General features: G+C 42.3%; 1 protein-coding gene across 5 annotated transcripts; it reads left to right on the top strand.

The window, feature by feature from the left end:
* Positions 1-266: 266 nt before the first annotated feature.
* Positions 267-20,105, top strand: enc2 (ectodermal-neural cortex 2). Of its 5 annotated transcripts, none has more exons than XM_018739460.2 (4): positions 267-406; positions 4,916-5,041; positions 7,099-8,949; positions 18,464-20,105. In XM_018739460.2, the coding sequence occupies exons 2-3, from the start codon at positions 4,978-4,980 to the stop codon at positions 8,910-8,912; spliced, it is 1,878 nt and encodes a 625-aa protein (XP_018594976.1). In that variant the 5' UTR covers positions 267-406; positions 4,916-4,977; the 3' UTR covers positions 8,913-8,949; positions 18,464-20,105. The 5 variants fall into 5 exon arrangements, with proteins under 5 accessions (XP_018594976.1, XP_018594980.1, XP_018594977.1 ...); XM_018739461.2 differs by lacking the exon at positions 267-406 and adding an exon at positions 673-787; XM_018739462.2 differs by lacking the exon at positions 267-406 and adding an exon at positions 1,034-1,192.
* The last annotated feature ends 244 nt before the right edge of the window (positions 20,106-20,349 follow it).

Consider the following 20,349-nt stretch of genomic DNA (forward strand, 5'->3'; position numbering starts at 1 on the left):
ATGCGTACCTCTTACGCGCGCATATTTTCGCAGCGTAAACCCTTCGCATTGTAGTGTTTTTCTACCCCCATTCATAAAATAAACCCCACCTCAAAATTGCCATCACCCTCAACGACTGGTGCGTTCCAATATAAACCCCTCCCCCTCGGCAAAGGCTTTTTCACAATTGGCAACACGTTTGTTCACAAAGAAAACCTCGATTTTATTGGTTCGCGGTGGTGCCAATCAAACAACGAACGCCTTCTCCCCGCTTTCGTACTGCGAGATTTAGCAGTTTTTTTTTTCCCCCTTGCTACGAGAGACGGTATCAATAGACAAAGTACGAGTTACGAAGATACAAAAGACAATACTATGATGAAATTTATGAAGGAGAAAATTAGCACCACACTTTAAAAAGCGCGCACATGTAAGTACGCTATAGTGTCGACTTTGTGATCTAATTTGTCTTGTGTTGTATGTTGTTGAAGTAACCTCTTGCTCCTCGCGAGTCGAGCTGCTTGACAATTGGATTAGCCCGCCGGCTAGCCAGTGAGCCACAAGTTGGTCAACAAAAAAGTTTGTTGGGTAAACGTGATGGACATTCGATCCCGTGTTTCTTATTCGTTAATCTGTAACCCGTCGACGCACCGATAAACAAGAACATAATCATGTAGATGTCTGTGATCTGTGTATGAGAACTAAGTCAGTGCTGGTGCTCCGCTCCCTGATCAAACGGTACTACTAGCGCGTGGATTCTTTTATCTTCCAGCCGTCTTTGGAAGTGTCTTCTGTCCGTACACTTATTGAGGTATGTAAGCAGTTTTAAGTGATATATATTATATATGCGACATGTCGCTTTGGTTATCATAATCAAAGCGCCTGATTGGATTGTCGATTGTTGCCAATACGTCCGTTACGCTGCGATCTGTCGGCTTCTCCGCCCGGTCACTGACTGACTGACTGAACTGACCCCCCCCCCCCCATCATCCACCCCAGTGCTGTCACATTTGTTGTGTTTTCGCGCGAGGGACGCCAGCCTGGTGTGTGAGCGACTTTGTGATTTGTGAACGTGACGGCTGCGGTAGCGCTTGCTCAGCAGTTGTCGCGGTAGTTCGGGCTGTTTCCCTGTAATTTCGAAGGTTCTCGGTTCGAATCCGCCTCCTGCTGTGGACTCCTAACCCAACGCGGTGCCCTGACTGAATTGCCTGGTCCAGTAAGAATATCCTACCGCAAGTGGGGCAAAATGGTTGTAAAATCTCATTTTAAATCACCGCGGACGTAAATCAGTGAATTCAAATATAATTTCATATGTAGAGCATTTTCTGTATTTCAGCTGTTGCTCGGGGAACCTCGGCGTCAAGATGTCTCTTCTTGTTCTTTGTCTTAAGTGTCATGTCTGATGCTTTTATTTCCCGATTAAGTATGAACGGATCTGCATCGTCTTTTATGATGCAACCATTGCGATTATGCAAATTACTCCGTTATTATGTGAGGGAGCCACAGTGAGCGCGGATATAGACAGCGGGGCTCCACGTGCGCGCTGGGGGGGAGGGGGGTTGTAGTCCTGGGAAACGCCCCTTTCACTCCAGTGTATCATCTTTTGTTGATCACTGCTGTAATTGACCCTCCTCGTGTGGTACGCGTTTTTAATTAAAGTGCCTTTTATGCACTTTTTTCCGCATTATTCTGCGAAAAAAAGTCCATATATTTTGATGAAGAGACTCATCACTTAGTAAACTAAGTCTAATATGAAATAAGTGGGGAAAATTCCGTAGCACTGCTCTATATTTGACTTTTGGGAACTGAAAAAGAGGCATTTCTTACGTTTCGAGCTGGTATTTTAAATATGTAGTAGGCTACAGTCATTTTGACATGGTCAATAAATTTAGTCATATTGCTAGTGTGTCCTTAGAATCCTGCACTTTGGACCTTTTCCCATCTGAATGATGGATCTGCTGGCAGGTTTGATATGGATAAGATGCTTTAGTTAGTTGGCGTGTTCTGTGGATGACCACGTACAAGGGCCTTGTTCATCCTCGTATAAGAATGTGCGCTCAAGTGGGTGTGACATGTTACTGCTTGCTGTGTGATTTTGTCAGCCAGTGAGCTAATGTTTAGTAATCATATTATTGATGGTTTAAACACTTAGTCTGCTGATTAAAACCCTTTGTGTGAATTCAGCATGACAAGGATGCTCCTCATTTTTCTGTCACTTCTGAGCTTTGCTGAAAGGTCTGCGATCACCTGTGTGTAGAGTCTCTGCAGCTGACCTTTTTTCACCCATTCTATATCAGTGGAATTGAATTACTTTTTTTTTTTTTTTCTTTTTTCATTATTTCCTTTCAGCACTACGCTGGTAAAAAGTGGCTTTAACTGAAAATCAGAAGCTCAAGTGCAGATCAGCTTTCAGAATAATAAGGCAGGTGTACATATTTATATGCAATATATCTGGTGTGCCTTTAAAAATGAAGACAGAGAAGAATGCCGAACAAATCTCTTCGAACCACTGAGGAACTGCTTTGACAAGTGACAAATATTTTTTTCTGTAGAATGCTTGAAGTGATTTCTGCTGAGTCTTGTGGTTATCTTGTTATACAGAATTTAAACAGTGCACGAGGTTGGAAGTAGTCAGTTCCAGTTTAGACCACCATGTGAACTCTATAGAAGCAGTAGGATTAAATCTAAAAATTTCTGGTTTGGTCTTAGCTTTCACTGGGTTCTTGTATTTTTGATCTCCTTAGTTTATGTTGAGTGGTTTGTTTTCTGAATATATTGCAGACATTATTATTATTATTATTATTATTAAGCAAATGAGAGCTTAATGTGCGGTGAATCCACTGAAATTCTTAATCTTGAAAATTTATTGCAAAAAATGTATACATTTGGCATAATTTGTCATGCTATTCCAAGACACTCCCCCCCCCGGCCGAATGAACAATGGTGCCTGCTCTACGGTGCCAACTGCCCAGAATTGGCCCACGTGGCTCACCTCATCATGTATGTAATCCCTTTTTCCTAAGCGTCCTCGGATTACTGAAGATCTCGTGCACATACAAGCAACCTACTGCTTCTCTCCCAAGATGTGATGACTGTCATAAATTAAAAATGGCTGCACTAATTATGCAGAATAAAAAGGTGGTTGTGTTGTGAGCTTGGTTTTGGAAGAAAATAGTTTTCTCTCTGTTTTCCTGGGACCTCTTCCACTTGAAATGAAGGTTTATATTTTGTAAAGCATTTTTCCCCACTCTTTGTATTTTTCCGCATATATTTTTACTTTGGGGGGTGCGGTGGGTTGGACCGCAGTCCTGCTCTCCGGTGGGTCTGGGGTTCGAGTCCCGCTTGGGGTGCCTTGCGACGGACTGGCGTCCCGTCCTGGGTGTGTCCCCTCCCCCTCCGGCCTTACGCCCTGTGTTACCGGGTAGGTTCTGGTTCCCCGCGACCCTGTCTGGGACAAGCGGTTCTGAAAGTGTGTGTGTGTGTGTGTGTGTGTGTGTGTGTGTGTGTGTGTGTATTTTTACTTTCAGACTGACATTAATATTTTAAAAAAGAGAGCATAATTGCTGAAGTAATGAAGGCACTGAAGTTCTTGGGCAAATAATATGCAGCACTGTAGATGGGATTTTAAATATCTGTAGGTAATTTACATTTAATACAGAATAAATCTGTGCAGAGCAAAATTCTGAATATGTTGTTTGCCCTTATAATTTGCATTATCATAAGTAGCTCCAAATTAGTTTTCCACTGGAATTTACTCTCTGCTTTTTTTTTTTTTTTTTTTTTTTTTCCTTCTACCTCAAGATGTTCCCAAAAGATTTTATGTTCCTCTTCTGGTTGCGAAGGGCACTTGTGCCTTTTGTGAGTGTTGTCATGATTTTCCCTCTTAGCCAGCGAAAATATGTGACGGAGTGGCCACCACAGCAATTGTTTCTCATCCATGAAGGATTATTGCTCCCCCCTGCCACCATCTCCTCTTCCTCCCCACACATCCACAGAGACAATCACTTCTGTCATGTGGCCAGTTAGTCATATGAGTCTGGTATTAAGCAAGGTTGCCAGGTGTCTTGGCTGCTGGACTTGCCCAGGCTCTGAATGTGGAGCCGCAGCTGTCAAGCTCAACTCGCTGACTCCTAGTCGGCAGTCGGCTGTTCCGGTAGCTCCTGTGAGCCAGTACGTGCTCACATTAATCAAGGCTCAACTGCGACCCATTCAGTGTTAACCAACACGGAGGGGAGTTTTTTTTTTGTACTCCCTTTTCTTTCGGACGGTGCATAAATGGAGCAGCCCTCAGCTTGGAAGGTGAAGGGGAAGTAGCAGCAGAATACCAACACTCACTCTGAAAAGGGGAGGACCTGGAAGGGCATTTAGCTAGGAGGCCTGCGATGTTTGCAGGAAAAGAAAAATAAGATGAAAAGAAGGGCCAGTTTTAATAATGGCTCTTCTTTCTTGGTTGCTTGGCAGCTGGGCAATTAAGAGGTGTCATTCATGTGTCTGTGAATGTCTAGGAAATTAGGCATTCTGCACACAGTCAATGAATCAGCAGTGTTGGCAAGGGTCTACGCAGTTTTGTCCATTTAAGTGACGGTTACTCCAGGCGAAGAGAGAATCCATTGAGGAACTCCATAGCAGGTTTATGGTGCTGTGTAAGTAATGACTGCAATCTGTTTCACCCCCCCCACCATCACCAAATGACTCTCTGTACTGAAATGAATGATTACTCTACCTGGCAAAAAAAAAAAAAAAGAAAAAAAGCTCCACTGTGGTGAATATCAGCAGCTAATTCTTCACAGGAAGGTCTTGTGAAGGAAATGTGTTGCAAAATATGGATTTCCACTGGATGTGGGCAAAATGAAGCATTTGAGAAGTATTGCGGTGAGCAACGGTGTGCGTACAGTGACTGTGTATTATTCATTCAGCTTTCTGTTCCATGGTGCCTCAGAGGACTGCTCTAGCTGCCCGGCCTATAGAGGGACCCCCACTGGGACAGGCTGTGGGGCACAGATGCAGCCCCCACCGCGGCTCTTCACTGTCAATGCCTGTGCCTGGGTCAGCAGTCTCTGCCGCCGTAAGTGGTGTAGGGAATCCGAAAAGCCCCCCAAACCACCTTTAACCCTACCCACCCTTTAAGCTCTGCCTGGACTCCCTGCGCCAACATCCTTGCATCACCCTCATTCGTCTCCCTGTCCTTCCTGCCCCTCGCAAGAGTCCCTGTCCCCGTCCCTGTGATTAAATGTCACCTGGCATCTGTGACGTTTCCAGTGGATTCGTCATCCGTCACATATAGCTAACCAGCACCCTAACCAGGCATTTATTACCAGGGTTATGAAGCACATCAGTCTGGACAGTTGAGACCACAAGCCCTTGACTCTCCAGCCTAGTGGCTTGAATTGGCTTCTTCTTTGGAACTCAAAGATTAAAGCAAAGTTTGTTCACTGGGGATTAGAGAGCTTAATGCAACAAATCAATTTGGATGCTAAAAGGGTGTGCAGCAATACACACCTCCGGCGTTGCTTTTCCACCCTCCGCAGAAACCTTGATTAGAGAATCAGATTCTCTTCCCACAGGAAATGATGTACTTTCAGAGGTCCTGAATGGAGGCTCTGTTGAGCTTTAGATAATTGCTTTTTATTTCGGGCATTGTAGCTTATGTGGCCCCTATTTCACTTTGGGTTGACTCTTGCCCAAAGGTTTCTACTGTGAAATCCCTTCTAAACACCACTTACTATCTTAGCATTTGCAAAGACAGAAGGCTAAAAACTAAAATGTAACGGCCTTCTTTGATTTGACTGTAGCTCTGTTTTGCACTCCCCCCCCCCAATTTGCTGTTCAATTGCACAAACATACACTGAATAGGATTACAAGGTCACTGCCCTGAACTGCAGTGAGAATTTATTACTACCAGCTCTCAGAAGTCTGAAATTTCAGAAATATAGAATTAGACATGGCACTGATGACATGGTTTTTCCAATTATTTGTTACAGTAAACACTGAAAATGCCTTTTTGAAGGAATTTAGTGACCGTTTAGTGACCAGTCATGATTTATGAAGTTTTTCATGCAAGTAGTGATTTGGTGGTACTTATGGCCAAAGGCGCTTTGATTGCATGTTTGCTGTCTTTCATCTGCAGTATGATATCATCTTTGTTTATCAGACTTGCTGTTTGAGAACTGCTGAGTCATAGTTTGGCTGAATAAAGCAATCAGTCTTGCATTGTTAAAAGAAAATCCCCTAAACAGTGCAAACAGGGAGGGAAATGTAGCCTTTTTTCCAGTTTAAAAAAAAAAATAAATAAAAAAAAAATAAACAAAATTTAAAACAATTTAAATCTGAATGACACCATTGAACCCTGGATGGATACCTGGCCTTTGTGTTTTACCCAGTGTGAAACTGTAAATGACCTGTTATGAATTTGATTTCTCATTAAGACAGAACTGCTCACTAGCAAGTTGCTCATGTGTTGGCTGAGAAATGATGGCTAATAAAGGATGGCAGTGACGTTTGTGAGCGCTTCTGTGGGTGTGTGGAAAAAATGTTAATCAGATCATTTAAAATCCATGAGATGTGTTGAATGTTCGGAAGTTACCTTTTGTGGAACTAAAGGATTTGCAAGGACTGCAAAACGTTACTTCATTCAGTACCATAAATGTTTCTTTACATAAATTAAGATACATGGGTTTTTTTTTTTCTTTTTTTTTTTTTTTTTAAAAAACATTCAAAACGTTTTGAAATGAGTATGTGTTTAGACTTTGAACTTGTTAATTTAAACGTGCATAATGCCATTTTGTTCTAAACAGCTGAATTGCAAAAGTGCTTTGTGGTCCTGGGGACCAACAGTGACTACAGCAGAATTTTCATGAAACTTCTCATTGACAGCATTTGTTTTTGTACTAAAACCTTGCTTTATTTTGGTGTTGCCCAGTGTTTTTCTTCCACACCTTAAACAGTTACTTGAATAATATAAATCTTCACATTTATTATCTCACTTAAGCAAAAATAGTTTTGGTTGGAGTGAAATTCTGTACACACAACAGGGAAATACAATCAGACATATAGCTTTAAATTGTGATTATTAGGTAATTTTTCTTTATTTTTACTTTAATTTTTTTCTTTTGCTTTTCCCAGTTGGACATTTGGGGGCGAGTGAATCGCTGGAGGTTCCAGAAACCATGTCTGTCAGTGTCCATGAGAACCGCAAGTCCCGCACCAGCACAGGGTCCATGAACATCTCGCTGTTCCACAAGCCTTCCCACCCCGACAGTGTACTCACTCACCTCAACACCCTTCGCAAGCAGTGCATGTTCACAGATGTGACACTGTGGGCCGGAGAGCGCTCCTTCCCCTGCCACCGCGCTGTGCTGGCTGCCTGCAGCCGCTACTTTGAGGCCATGTTCAGCGGGGGCCTGCGTGAGAGTATGGACGATGAGGTCAACTTCCACGACTCTGTGCACCCTGAAGTACTGGAACTGCTGTTGGACTTTGCCTACTCCTCACGTCTGGTTATCAATGAGGAGAATGCCGAGTCGTTGCTAGAGGCCGGCGATATGCTACAGTTCCACGATATCCGTGATGCTGCTGCTGAGTTTCTGGAGCACAACCTGCACCCGTCCAACTGCCTGGGCATGATGCTGCTCTCAGATGCTCACCAGTGTAAACACCTCTATGAACTCTCCTGGCGCATGTGCCTAGTGCACTTTGAGGCTGTGCGGGACTCGGAGGACTTCCACAGCCTCTCCAAGGACAAGCTTCTGGACCTCATTCTCAGCGATGAGCTAGAGATTGAGGATGAGCAGGTGGTGTTCCATGCTGTGATGCGCTGGGTGCACTATGATCTGGAGGGCCGGAGGGAACACCTTCCTGAGCTTCTGAAGGGGATTCGCTTGGCACTGCTACCCTCAGAGTGCTTGATTGAGGCTGTGGCCTGTGAGGAACTGGTCATGTCAGATAAGCGTAGTCGACAGATCGTGGAGGAGGCCATACAGTGCAAGAAGAAGATCCTGCAGAATGACGGAGTTGTCACCAGCCCCTGTGCCCGTCCACGAAAAGCTGGCCACACGCTGCTCATTCTAGGAGGCCAGACGTTCATGTGTGACAAAATCTATCAAGTGGACCACAAGGCCAAGGAAATCATACCCAAGTCAGACCTACCTAGTCCCAGGAAGGAGTTCAGTGCCTGTGCCATTGGGTGCAAGGTTTATGTGACTGGGGGCAGGGGATCTGAGAATGGGGTCTCAAAGGATGTTTGGATATATGACACGGTCCACGAAGAGTGGTCCAAAGGCGCACCAATGCTGATTGCACGCTTCGGCCATGGCTCTGCAGAGTTGGAGAACTGTCTGTATGTTGTGGGGGGACACACAGCCATTGCAGGTGTATTTCCCGCTTCTCCATCTGTGTCCCTCAAGCAGGTGGAGCGCTATGACCCCCTGACCAACAAGTGGACCATGATGGCCCCACTAAGGGACGGCGTCAGCAACGCAGCTGTAGTAAGTGCGAGACTGAAGCTATTTGTCTTTGGAGGCACCACCATCCACAGGGACAAAGCATCCAAAGTGCAGTGCTACGAGCCAGCAGAGAACCGCTGGGTCGTTGCAGCTGAGTGTCCACAGCCCTGGCGGTACACAGCCGCTGCTGTCCTGGGCAGCCAGATCTTCATCATGGGTGGTGACACAGAGTTCACTGCTGCCTCTGCCTACCGCTTTGACTGCGACAACAACCAGTGGACACGCATAGGTGACATGACATCGAAGCGCATGAGTTGCCATGCTGTGGCATCAGGCAACAAGCTCTATGTAGTTGGTGGCTACTTTGGAACCCAGAGATGCAAGACCTTAGATTGTTACGATCCTACCTCGGATAGTTGGAATAGTATCACCACTGTGCCTTACTCTCTCATTCCCACTGCATTTGTTAGCACCTGGAAACACTTGCCAGCTTAACACCACCTCAGTGGTTCAGGAGTGGTTGATTAAAATGGTAAGGCTTTATTTCTTTTTTTTCTTCCCAATGAGAACTTTACTTGTTGAACAAATTGTTTTGGATAATGCATCTGCCAAATGGACGCATGTAAACATTTGAATGTATTTTATTGGTATTTATATTGCTAATAGGCATTTACAGTATATATAAGTGCAATTGACAAATAGTGTATAGTATTCTTTTTGTTGCATTCCCCCCTAAGGAAATTGCTTGAATGTGATAGTTTTTTCTGAGATCCACTAGCCCTTGATATTTCCAGAGAGCAAGGTCACTGCTTGGGTTGCAAATACAGGGAGCACATGCAACAAAAACGCTTAAGTCAAAAGGCTGCAAATAGCTGTTGGATCGATAGGGAGAGAATGTACAGCAGTCCCCCCGATCTATGAAATTAATCTGTTCCTGAAAACAGTGTGGATACCAAGATTTAATTTAAAATTTTTTTTATTGCATTTCCAGTCCATCAAAAAAAAAAAACCCAAAACCAATTTTCTCATATGACTAAATCACTGTAAAACATCTATATAGCTATAAACCCATGATTTCTTAATGATATTAGATACATTTATTCATTTAGCAGAAGCTTTTCTGCAAATCACATCTAAGGAGCAATTTAAAACAAATGAGGCAATTTATTTTAATGAACCATTATTCTACTTGCCAAATGAAGAGAACAGTTGATTGTAAGTTGTGGTGGGTGGAGGAGGGAGGAGGCTTGGCAGTCATTCTTACACTGTAACTGCACAAATGCATTGAGCCAAAGTGAACAGGAAACAGTTGATGGTACGCTAGCGGCAATTATGGTACATTACTGTACTTTTGTTTCACTCGGACAATGCGCTTTTTTTTTTTTTTTTTTTAAAAATTGTTTTGAACCCACTTTGGATAAATTTTGTTAGATTATTAATTCCAGAATTTGAAAATTGGATGTTGAAAATCAAGAGAAATTTTCTAAGAGGTCATAAATTGAACGACACCTGTAGGTTTCATATTTCAGATTGTGTCTCCTTTTCTCTGCCCCAGCCAATGCCCACCTAATAGTTGCCTAAGCATTGATTTGAGATATGCATTACAAAAGCTTTCCAGTCAGTTGGTCATAAGGTTACAAACCAGAGAACACAGACATGCCTGTTTCCAATCTGTTTCTGTAATTGCAGGCCTGGGAATCATTGAGAAGGCAGTTAACGGTTCTCCAACAGTACATGTACTCCCATGTAGCTTGAAGAAGACATTCACAGCTGTTCTCTGAAGTTGTTAGACTTCTCAGACTTTCTTTAATTTTGATTTAGTTTTATTTAAGGATTTATCTTTACAACAGAATTTAAGAACCTTATCATATTAGAGAGATCAGTGACTGAGTTTTAACTAATTCCTTAACTAAGCCTTAGAGAAACAGTTAATGGCTTGAGTAGTGAAGGCCTTTGGAAGAAGTTTTTATGTTTAAATTTAAACTTTAAAGCATGGTGTTTTTTTTTTTTTTCCCTCTCTTCCCCCCCCCCAGAAACCTTTTTTTGTTGTGCAAAAAAAGTCATTAAATTTTGCCTCTAAATGGTACAATAATACAACCAATACAAATGCACTTGTTCCCTGATAATGTAGGATGGCATAATGATGCATGGTCACTTCATAAACTCTGGCTGTCTGCTTCTCAGAGTTTCAGTAATGTTTAGTGTGGTGTTGGGCATGATGCACTTCCCTTGGTTTGGGAGAGTCTGGTAGGACACTATTTTCCTGGTCCAGAGTGCATGTCTATACATTTGAATCAAAGAAAGGGCAGGAGTCTTATTCAGTCTTAATCACATAGTCATCTTCTGTCCATCATAGAGATGGGAAGGCATGTTTCTGTTTACAAAAATTGTGTGCCAGCTAAAATATGCTGGGGGTAGTCCAGAACCCCGCCCTCCCCACACTCACAGATGGAGTGTGGATTTGAGCCACTGGAGACTTTCTGGACACAAACAGTGTAGTGCTGCCTATTCCAGATTTTGGTTCTGCAAGATAGCAGGTGGTCCTGCAAAATGATACGTTCTAGTTAAACCCTTCTGTTAGGAAAATCTGATCACTTACTGCAACTCACTGTGACAAGGGACAGACGTCACCCACAGCTGTGAGGATGCTTGTCTCAAAACTGGCAACCAGAGGAGCCTCTATGGTCAGGTTAGACAACAAGCTGGATGTGGAATGACAGCAGTCCCCAAACTGCTCCAATGGATCAGGTTCACCTACATGCATTGCAAGGAACTAAATATAGCATAAATATGAAGACTGAAATTGCTGTCACTGGGAGAGCTGTTTGAAGGGTGGGTGTGATGCCAATGAGGTGGGAGTTTTGTTCAAACACCTAGATGATGACTTAATGGTTCTAAAGCTGATAGTGTAGTGGTTAGAGCTACTGCCTTTGGATCCAAAGATCACAAGTTTGATCCCCACCTCTGGCTGTTGTACCCTTGATCAAGGTACTTACCCTAAATTGCTCCAGTAAAATTACCCTGCTGTGTAAATGGGTAAATAATTCTAAGCTTGTAGTAATTGTAACCTTTACATTGTAAGTCCCTTTGGAGAAAAGCATCGGCTAAATGAATAAACATAAAGCTGTGGTCATGTTGTTCTCTTGGGTTCCTGAGCCCCTTAACACACTATCCACATCGACTGGGAAGTAAACCTATCCTTGATTCTGATTTACCAACTTCATTGGGGCCCTGCAAGTCTACAGAATGGAAATGAGCAGTTTGTGCTCATTTCTCCACTGGGGGCCTCAGTGTAGAATGTCTGGTTTTATGATATAAGAATTTGGGGTACAGGAGATTTTTTTGCAGATGTTTACTGGATCAGGTCCTTTTGTTTGTCTGTTCACAGGAGCTGATATTTTTATCTTTAAGCTAAAACTTACCAGTAGCTTCACTGCCCTAGCAGTTGAAGCCAGAGCTTTTCTGTTTAAGAGGGGTGAAATGCTGACCTCAGCTAGCTTCTTTTGAGACCCTCACTAATACCAGTGGGTTAGGGTTACACAGTTGACCTGCCTTGGGTGGTCTGATGGAGAGGTCAGATGGATTAAAAAAAAAAAAACCTGTTTACTTGTACAGAGATTCACTTTGATTGTTTTACCACTCTTTAATATTAGATAACATTTTCATTCAGTACCATTCAAAAATCATATATTAGTAAATCTCATGGCATCAGGTACAAGCCCTTGCTGTATGTGGGGTCTGTAAGTGAAAACCTGACTCTTTGTAACTGGAAAAAGTACACACAACTTGTATGGCTACTTATTTATATAGCGGCTGGGTACAGAAAATCAAACGGTATCGATCCCATTATGGCTTTGATAGCTGAAAGTCCAGTAGCAAACCTCTTGTAATTCATCAGGATTGGAGTAGTCCTTCAGCATTGCTGTTGTTTCTTTGTGCTCATTGTTTTAGCTGTGTGTCCCAGTACTGCACCCCACGTCTTTCTGTTGTATTCATGTGAAGTGTGTACTTGGTTAGACATAGGAGTGTTTCTCTGATGTGTGAAATCAATACTAGTTCACTTAATGTTACTGGCAGGTTTATTGATCAGTTGAAGGGGATTGAGGCGCTTCAGTGCGCAAACGTAGCATCTTCAAACCTCAAGCAACAGCAAGGGTCGTAACCAGATCCATGCCCTGCCCCCCTATCCTTTCTAGCCTCAAGCTTGTGGTGGCCTTCTTGAGTTGATGTGCTTTTTATTATAGGGTTGCCTGCAAGGCTTCCTTACCAAACTCATCCTCAGATGTGAAGTTGTGTGTGTGTGTGTGTGTGTGTGTGTGTGTGTGTGTGTGTGTGTGTGTGTGTGTGTGTGTGTGTGTGTGTGTGTGTGTCCTGGCACGTCCCTGACCGAGTCACAGTGGTCCTGTCAGAGGCGAGCAGGAGGAACAGCAGGAGCTGTTGGAAACAAGTGCCAGGGGACCCCATGACTGTCAGAGGCAGATGCCCAAACCATCCAGGCACCCAGCACAAAGTCACCCTGTCGTTCGTTAGTCTTACACCACAACCTTTAATGCGACAACCCAAAGTTTCTGGGGCACTTTGGGCCGGGCAGCTGGGGGTGGAGTTCAGAACTGTGACCGCAGCTTATACCTGTAAAAGATGATCATACCAGGTAAGAGTGTTGTTAAACTAATGCATGAGAGCAGGTTGGCAAAGAATGTGAATGAAAGCTTCAAGGTTTAGATTCCAGAACAATTTTCTAATGCTGTACCTTTTAAGAAAGTTACAAAACTTAATTTATCAAGACAGTTTTACATGTGCGAGGGGCACAGTGGCGCAGCGGTTTTGGCTGGGTCCTGCTCTCAGGTCGGTCTGGGGTTCGAGTCCTACTTGGGGTGCCTTGCGACAGACTGGTGTCCTGTCCTGGGTGTGTCCCTTCCCCTCCAGCCTTATGCCCTGTGTTGCCGGCTTAGGCTCCAGCTTGCCACGACCCAGCTCGGGACAAACTGTTTCTGTGTGTGTGTGTGTGTGTGTGTGTGTGTGAGAGTTCATCTGCGATTGGAAAATAACTAAAATTATAAATAATATCAGTACATTAAGGAGGTCTCTTTAGTTGTTCGTTTCCTCAGTCTTGCAACTAAGTGTAGATTGTGTCAAAACAGCCAGAAATGATTTTCTTGCATGTCAGAAAAAGTCAATAAAATTGCTCTCAGGATATACTAGAAGGAGTTGGCATTCTGTGATTTAGCAAGCTCATACAGGTGGACTAGTAGTGTTTCTGTTTATTTTTCCTTGTGATGTGGTTCAGTCTAAATAGGCAATAACGGCATTGTTAGTTTGTGTTAGACCATATTTAATTTTACTCATTCGCACAATAGTAGAATGGGCAATATTTTAATCAGAAAGAAGCTATAGGTATGCTTTCAGCTGGACTCCTTGACAATAATGTATATAAATTGAGGGACTGTAGTGTAAAATTAATGCTGTGGACTCTGAAATTTTGGATACCAGAAACCTATTTCCCATAATTTTAAATTGGAAGAATAATAATGCAGTCCCAGCATATATAAAAACTACAAACCACTTTTACCCAGATATCTCTAAAACACTGTAAAGCTCATGCATGTCAACCCATGATTGCAGTATGTTTTAGAAAGTTTACTTTTCATCAGGAAAATAGCAACATCGATTCAATAATGGTTTGTTTAAAAAATTGCAGATAATTTTAACAAATCACTATGCTGTAATGAACTATTACTGCACTCACCAACTGAAGAGAACAGTTGGTTGTGAGTTGTCCTGGGTGGAGGAGAGAGGGGGCTTGGTAGTCCTTCTTGCACTACCACTGCAGAAATGTGTCAGAACAAAGTGAACATGAGGCAGGAAACCAAGAAAAAAACTGAAATATTGGCTCCAACTACAGTATATTCCTACCCTTCTGCTTCACTCACTCAGATGCAAGACTGGACACATTTGCATTTATTTATTTAGCTGATGTTTTTCTCCAAAGCAACTTGCAGTGTTTATTTCCATGTATTTATTTAGCAGACACTTTTCATTGGAAGTGGCTTTGGAGAACTCTGTAGTGTTATCAGCCCACACACCTTGTTCACCAAGGTGACTTACACTGCTAGATACACTACTTACACTGGGTCACTCATCCATACATCAGTGTAACACACACACTATGGGGGAATCTGAACAGCAAGTCTCTGGACTGTGGGAAGAAACCCACACAGACACAGGGAGAACATGCAAACTCCACAGACTGAGCAGCGATCGAACCCGCATCCTCTCGCACCACCCAGGTGCTGTGAAACAGCAGCACTACTCGCTGTGCCACCGTGCTGCCCTACCTACATTTACCTATTTATACACGTAGGTAATTTTACTGGAGCAGTTAGGGTAAGTACCTTGCTCAAGGGTACTACAGCTATAGGTGGCATTCACACCTGTGACCTTTGGTCCAATGGCAGCTACAGATATAGGTGGGATTCACACCTGTGAGCTTGAGTCCAATGGCAGCAGTTCTGACCACTAAGCTACCAGTTGTCCCACTTTAAATTTTGTTATACTGATTTTTTTTTTTTTTGTTTTTTATTTTTATTCCAGGCTGAGCTGAAATAACTGCCTTATTGCCACAATAGACTACCCAATGGTGGCATGCAGTCCAGCATGAAGTATGTATCGTGAAGTACTGTGTGTGGGTATGGTAGACACACTGTGTCAAGCTTTTGAACAAGAGCATACTCAGCACAGGTCTGTGGACTGTGGATTGTAGAGGAATGTTTGTCTCCCATATTCACCAGCTAATAAACAGAAGAAAATGTCCTGCAGGATTGGTGTTCAAATTTGCTGTCTCTAGAGCTTGTGAACCAAAGCATCCCAGAACTAGTTTCTCCTTCTGAAATAATAATGCAGATCAGGACAGCCATTTATAGGATTTTGACATTCATTCATGGAAACCTTGTGTTTTAGTCTAGGCAGAAGGATAAAACCTTGATTTGGATGTCTCAGGTTTCAAAACAATTTTCAACAATGACTTTTACTACAGTTGTGGCTAAGATAATCAGGATGAAATACCAGCCAATTACAGAAATATTGAGCTGTCACTTATTTAAACTTCCAACGTTTGTCCTGTGGTGAAAACTGGACAGAATACCTGAAGGAAACCTGTGCAAATGTGCAACGAAAATTCTCAGAGTATGAAAACCCAGCCTGGTTTCTGGAGTACAAGCCACATGACTGCAGCAGGAACAATACAAACCACAGTATTCCCAATTTTAAACCTTTCTTTTTAGATATGAATTTTCGACCATGTGTGATGGGAGTTGTCAGTGATTATTTTTGTTTTACACAGAAGTTGCATTCCTGTTACACAATAGGCAAAGAGCTGCCAGAGTCGAACAGTAATCGCAGCCCTGCCCGATCAGCAGTGTTTGCTCGTGTTTTCTGGGCAAGTCTCAGCTTGGCAGCCTGGAACAGTTTTCATCTGTATCAGGATGAATGGAATAGTATGTATACGGTTAGTCATGAACAACTAGGAGCTTTGATATAACACATAGAATGGCCAGCCCTGCTCTTTGAGGTCCAAGTTAGATTCTGATTTTTGCTTTAGTATTTCTTAATTGAAGTAATTTGCAAAGTAAGTCATCTCACCTGGTATGTGAGATGATGGCCTAAATCTGAGTACTTTGTGGCTTCTCTATATCCTGATGTTTCGTGGCCCGAGGTGAAGGCTTTTGCAGAACAACAAAATTCTGTGGGTTTTGTTTTTGAAACACATTCACTTCATCTTCATGTAGAAAATGAGTGTCTTGTCCTCTCAAAGGGCAATATATACTCACAACCATTTTTTTTTTTAAGGTACATCTCTCAGATACAGTCTGATGGTAGAGCAATGGTGTGAGGAGTGTTTTCTTGGCACGTTACAATTTTTAAAAAAAAAACCTAACTGGGGGGAAAAAAAACTACTTGAAGGATCTAGGAAGAACCTGAAGGACTTCCTGCCCGAACTCCTCAAGTTTTATAAAAAAAAAAATGTCCAGCTTTATAAATAATTCCATGTGGCTTAACACTTTGATCCACTTTGAAGAAAAGTCAGCTACATGAGTAAATGTACCAACTGAGCATTTTTTGAATGGGACGGAGTACTACAATATTATTGCTGACTAGTCGCATCCCTTCATGGCACATCTAATCATTCTAATACTGATGCATCCTGCAAGATAATGTGGCATGTTAGAAAGCACACATTTGCAGGATGGTTCCACAAACCTGACAGGGCCTTTTTCCCAGTAGCCTGAACAGCCCTCGTCTGTCAAGCTGATCTGTGGGATGAGGTGGAATAAGATATTGGCGGAATGAATTGACCTCAAAAAATTTTTTGCTGAAATTGATTGTAGCTGAGGAATGTGGCCAGCACCCTGATGCTTGTTATACCTAATAAACTGGCCAGTGAGTCCAGCTACGGCTGTAACTCTTGCATGATTTGTATAGTGTATTTTGTGTTAAGCAGACTTGAGAGTTTTAGTATCCACTGAAGATTTGTCATAACTTCAAGAAAACTTCTGTACGTCTAGCCTCCCAGGCAGAACTGTCGCAGGCGCATTATGTAATTTCTATTACAGATTCCCGTTGCATTAGTTTTTCAGGCAAAGAGGATGGATTACCTTCAAAATGTGTCAAGGTGCCGTTGAGAGGATTAGCTGAAGTGCTCAGTGGAGCATCTTCAAAAGCACTTTAAGTGGGTGCAGAAGAGATGAAGGGCTGCAGAATAATGGTGTCCACAAAGCAAACACCGGAAATGAGAGCCAAAAAAAAAATCCCTGGACCGCCCGCTTGCAGCGCTCAGGGGTTCTTAAGGGGCTCTCCCTCGGATCTCATTCAGCTCCATTCCAAAAAGAATTAAAATACACAGCAGGAGGATTTGAAATCAGATTAATTTCTGCTTGCACCATGTTTAATCTCCCCATATGGTTTACTTTTAAAGTTTACTGAAGAATTTCCAGTTTTTGAGGATCTGCCTTTGTGGTTTTGTCAGGAATTGTATGTGAATTCTGTGATTCTAGGGAAAAATACTTATTTTACACGTTTGCAGTGTTTATGTATACAGCATTTAATCATTTGTATACTATGACACAGTGTTCATTGAAGTCTGGAGAAAATTGTCATCGGAATGACTATACATTTACATTTATTCATTCTCAGTCTAAACTTTTGAAAAAGGCCACAGAGCTGAGAGGCCTCATATTGCGGGTTCTACATCATAGAATTACTTAGATGTGCAAATGCTGAACTGGGCAAATCTGAGCTCTCACACGGCTAAAGTGCAGTAGGACCATGTCACTGAGAGTTTCATCTTGTGGGTATTATGGAATAGGTGGTCTGTATAGATGTCACAAATGGGCCTAATACCAGCACTTCCATATAAAGGCGTTCCACAGCACACATTTGGGTAGTACAGGGAACAAGAAACTAACTTGTGACCTAAGGGTTGTTGGCTAGAATACCAGAGGTCATTTTTGGCTCACTTTCCAGTACTGCACCTTTACTGTAGCTGATAAAGGGGTAAAATTAATACTGTAGTAATTTTTATTGGTTGAAGACATTAGCTGAGAAATAAATTGATAAAGTTAATGGAAGAGGAAGTGCTATTCAACCCTAGTCTGGTTCCTGGCTTCTATAAAATACCATGCTGTTAAATGGGTAGAAGTGGTATCCATATTGCACCAGATAAAAGCACCAGTCCTTAGATTGTTTGTACTGTGCAGGCCTGTGAACTGCAGGCAGACTGGGATTTAATGCCAAGGGAGGGCAGCAACGGTTGCCTTGGCAATCGAAGAGAATAATGCGGCAGATGTGTGTGCAGAATTGGTGTGTGCATGCACAAGAGTGTCAGATACCTCCAGATCTGATGACTGCACTTTCATGAGGAGAGTAAGTTCAACTTTATGGCAATCTGCATTCCCTAAAAATATTTTATGAAAAAAGATTTAGTCTTTGAAGTTATTGCTATACTGGCCATTCTTATACTAACGGGGTGTTATATATTTGTTCCGTTGCAGATACCGTATTTCCCTCCACCACCATGATCAGTAGAGGGACTTCACTTCCAGCTCTGGTCTGCTGTAGGCATCCAGGACCCGAGTTCTTCTGGGATTGGCCAGAGCTGCTTCGAGTGCTGCCTGGCAGTTGCTTCCCCCCCCTCCCAGACCCAAACAGACCCGAGCCATGCCAGGCCTGATGGGAGCCAAGCCTTGGGGTAGTAGCCAGATTGGGACCAGTACTCTAGCATCGCACAGCCCAACCCTATACCTTTGCTTCCTGCTGGAGTGTCAGTTGCCATGGGGATGGACTTCACAGAACATTGCTTTGTTGCAGCTTTTTTCCCTGAGCTCCCACAACGTATCTTCCTGCTGAGGAGTCTAACAGGAAACGACGGAACTGAAGCCAGATTTCGGGTTCTTGTTCTGTTGCTTCATTTCAGTCTTGATTTTTAATCATTACACCTGCACAGGGTTCTTACAGTTCAGAGGCCCCCATGATCTACAGCAGTTGCTTTATGAAACATGGGACAACTGCATACAGACATGGCCTGGCCCAGAAAATGATGTTTAATGGGAAATGCAAAAAAGTCAAGGAAAAAGTTTTTTTAAACAGAATGACTTTTCAGTCAGTAGTAAATGGGGTGATATCCATAAAGCATTTGACTTTTTACATCATGTTTTACTTAAACCAATGGTCATTATTAGCAATGCGGATTGTGGAGCATCTGAAATTCGCAAACATAAGCAATCTGGACCAAATTCATAGTTGCTCCTCAGCACAAATCTACTGTAGAATTTTAGTCATTGACTTCAATATTAATATGCATATTTTGCAATTAATATATACATCTATTACATATGTATGATTTGCACATGGCACTGTATTGCTTGACATTGGTCAACGGGGTACTGCTGAAGCTTTGTTACTGCAGATTTTTCAGAATCTGATTTTTTGAACAAACTATTTGAATAAGGACTTGCTCTCAAGTGTTGAATTTTTGTGACCTTCAGGCTTTGCAAAAGTTTTTAAGAGCCTGAATTTTTTTTAGGAAAAAAAAATTTACTGAAGCTTTTGTTGAAATGAATTGTAACATAGGTATTTTGTGTGTGCCAATGGGATGGAAGCATTGGGGGGGATCTGAAACATGATTGGCTTAATCATGGATTGAATTCTGTGCTTAATATTTGTTAGTGCTGAAAATTTTCATTGTTGAATTAACTAGAGAGATTCATTTCCTATAAATTCAGTTCCGCATGGTAAGGATGGCATATGTGAACAAGTACAACTTTGCTTCTGTTTGCATCTTACCTCTCATACCAATGCACCTTTGTGCTTTGAAGTAAAAAATAAAGAACAAGCCTTTTGTTTAAGATATCATCTAAGATGAGTCCTACCTGACTTCATGCAACTACAGATTTCAACAGCTACTAACTTTCGATCGTCCTCAGATGCCCATCTAACATAAGGAATGTCTTAGTCTTCCTAACCTTATAAAGTAATGCTTTCCCTAAAACACCTTTCTAAGGTGAATTGTCATAACTTGCAATGGAAGTCAAAAGTTTAGTGCATTCTGAGCTCCAAAATTGACACCCACTTAGGCTCATACATTGCAAAATCCTGTTAAAATTGACTGTTTCAATATTTAACAGATGAGACAAGTTTCCCTGCATTGATTACTCTATTACTCTACAGCTATCTACCCAATTGCCCATAATGTGTCTGTGTATATGTGCTATGGTGCTCTGCTGAATGAATGGATGAATGTTGGGAGTTTAGTGCAGTTTATTTAACACTGTTTAAGTTGCCTTGGACAGGTAAATAGCAAAATTTTTATTCTGGAGAAAACTATTCTATTAAATGAACAAATGTAAATATCTTGCACAGCTGTAATGATGGAAGACAT

The sequence above is a fragment of the Scleropages formosus genome, chromosome 7 (assembly GCF_900964775.1).
Source record: "Scleropages formosus chromosome 7, fSclFor1.1, whole genome shotgun sequence".
NCBI classification, from domain to species: Eukaryota; Metazoa; Chordata; class Actinopteri; order Osteoglossiformes; family Osteoglossidae; genus Scleropages; species Scleropages formosus.

What these genes read in the sequence shown, in the direction of transcription:
- enc2 (XM_018739460.2), top strand. Translation starts at nt 4,978, where the DNA reads ATGCAGCCCCCACCGCGGCTCTTCACTGTCAATGCCTGTGCCTGGGTC. An exon ending in GGTCAGCAGTCTCTGCCGCC is followed by an intron (nt 5,042 to 7,098) that starts GTAAGTGGTGTA and finishes TGCTTTTCCCAG; the next exon opens with TTGGACATTTGGGGGCGAGT.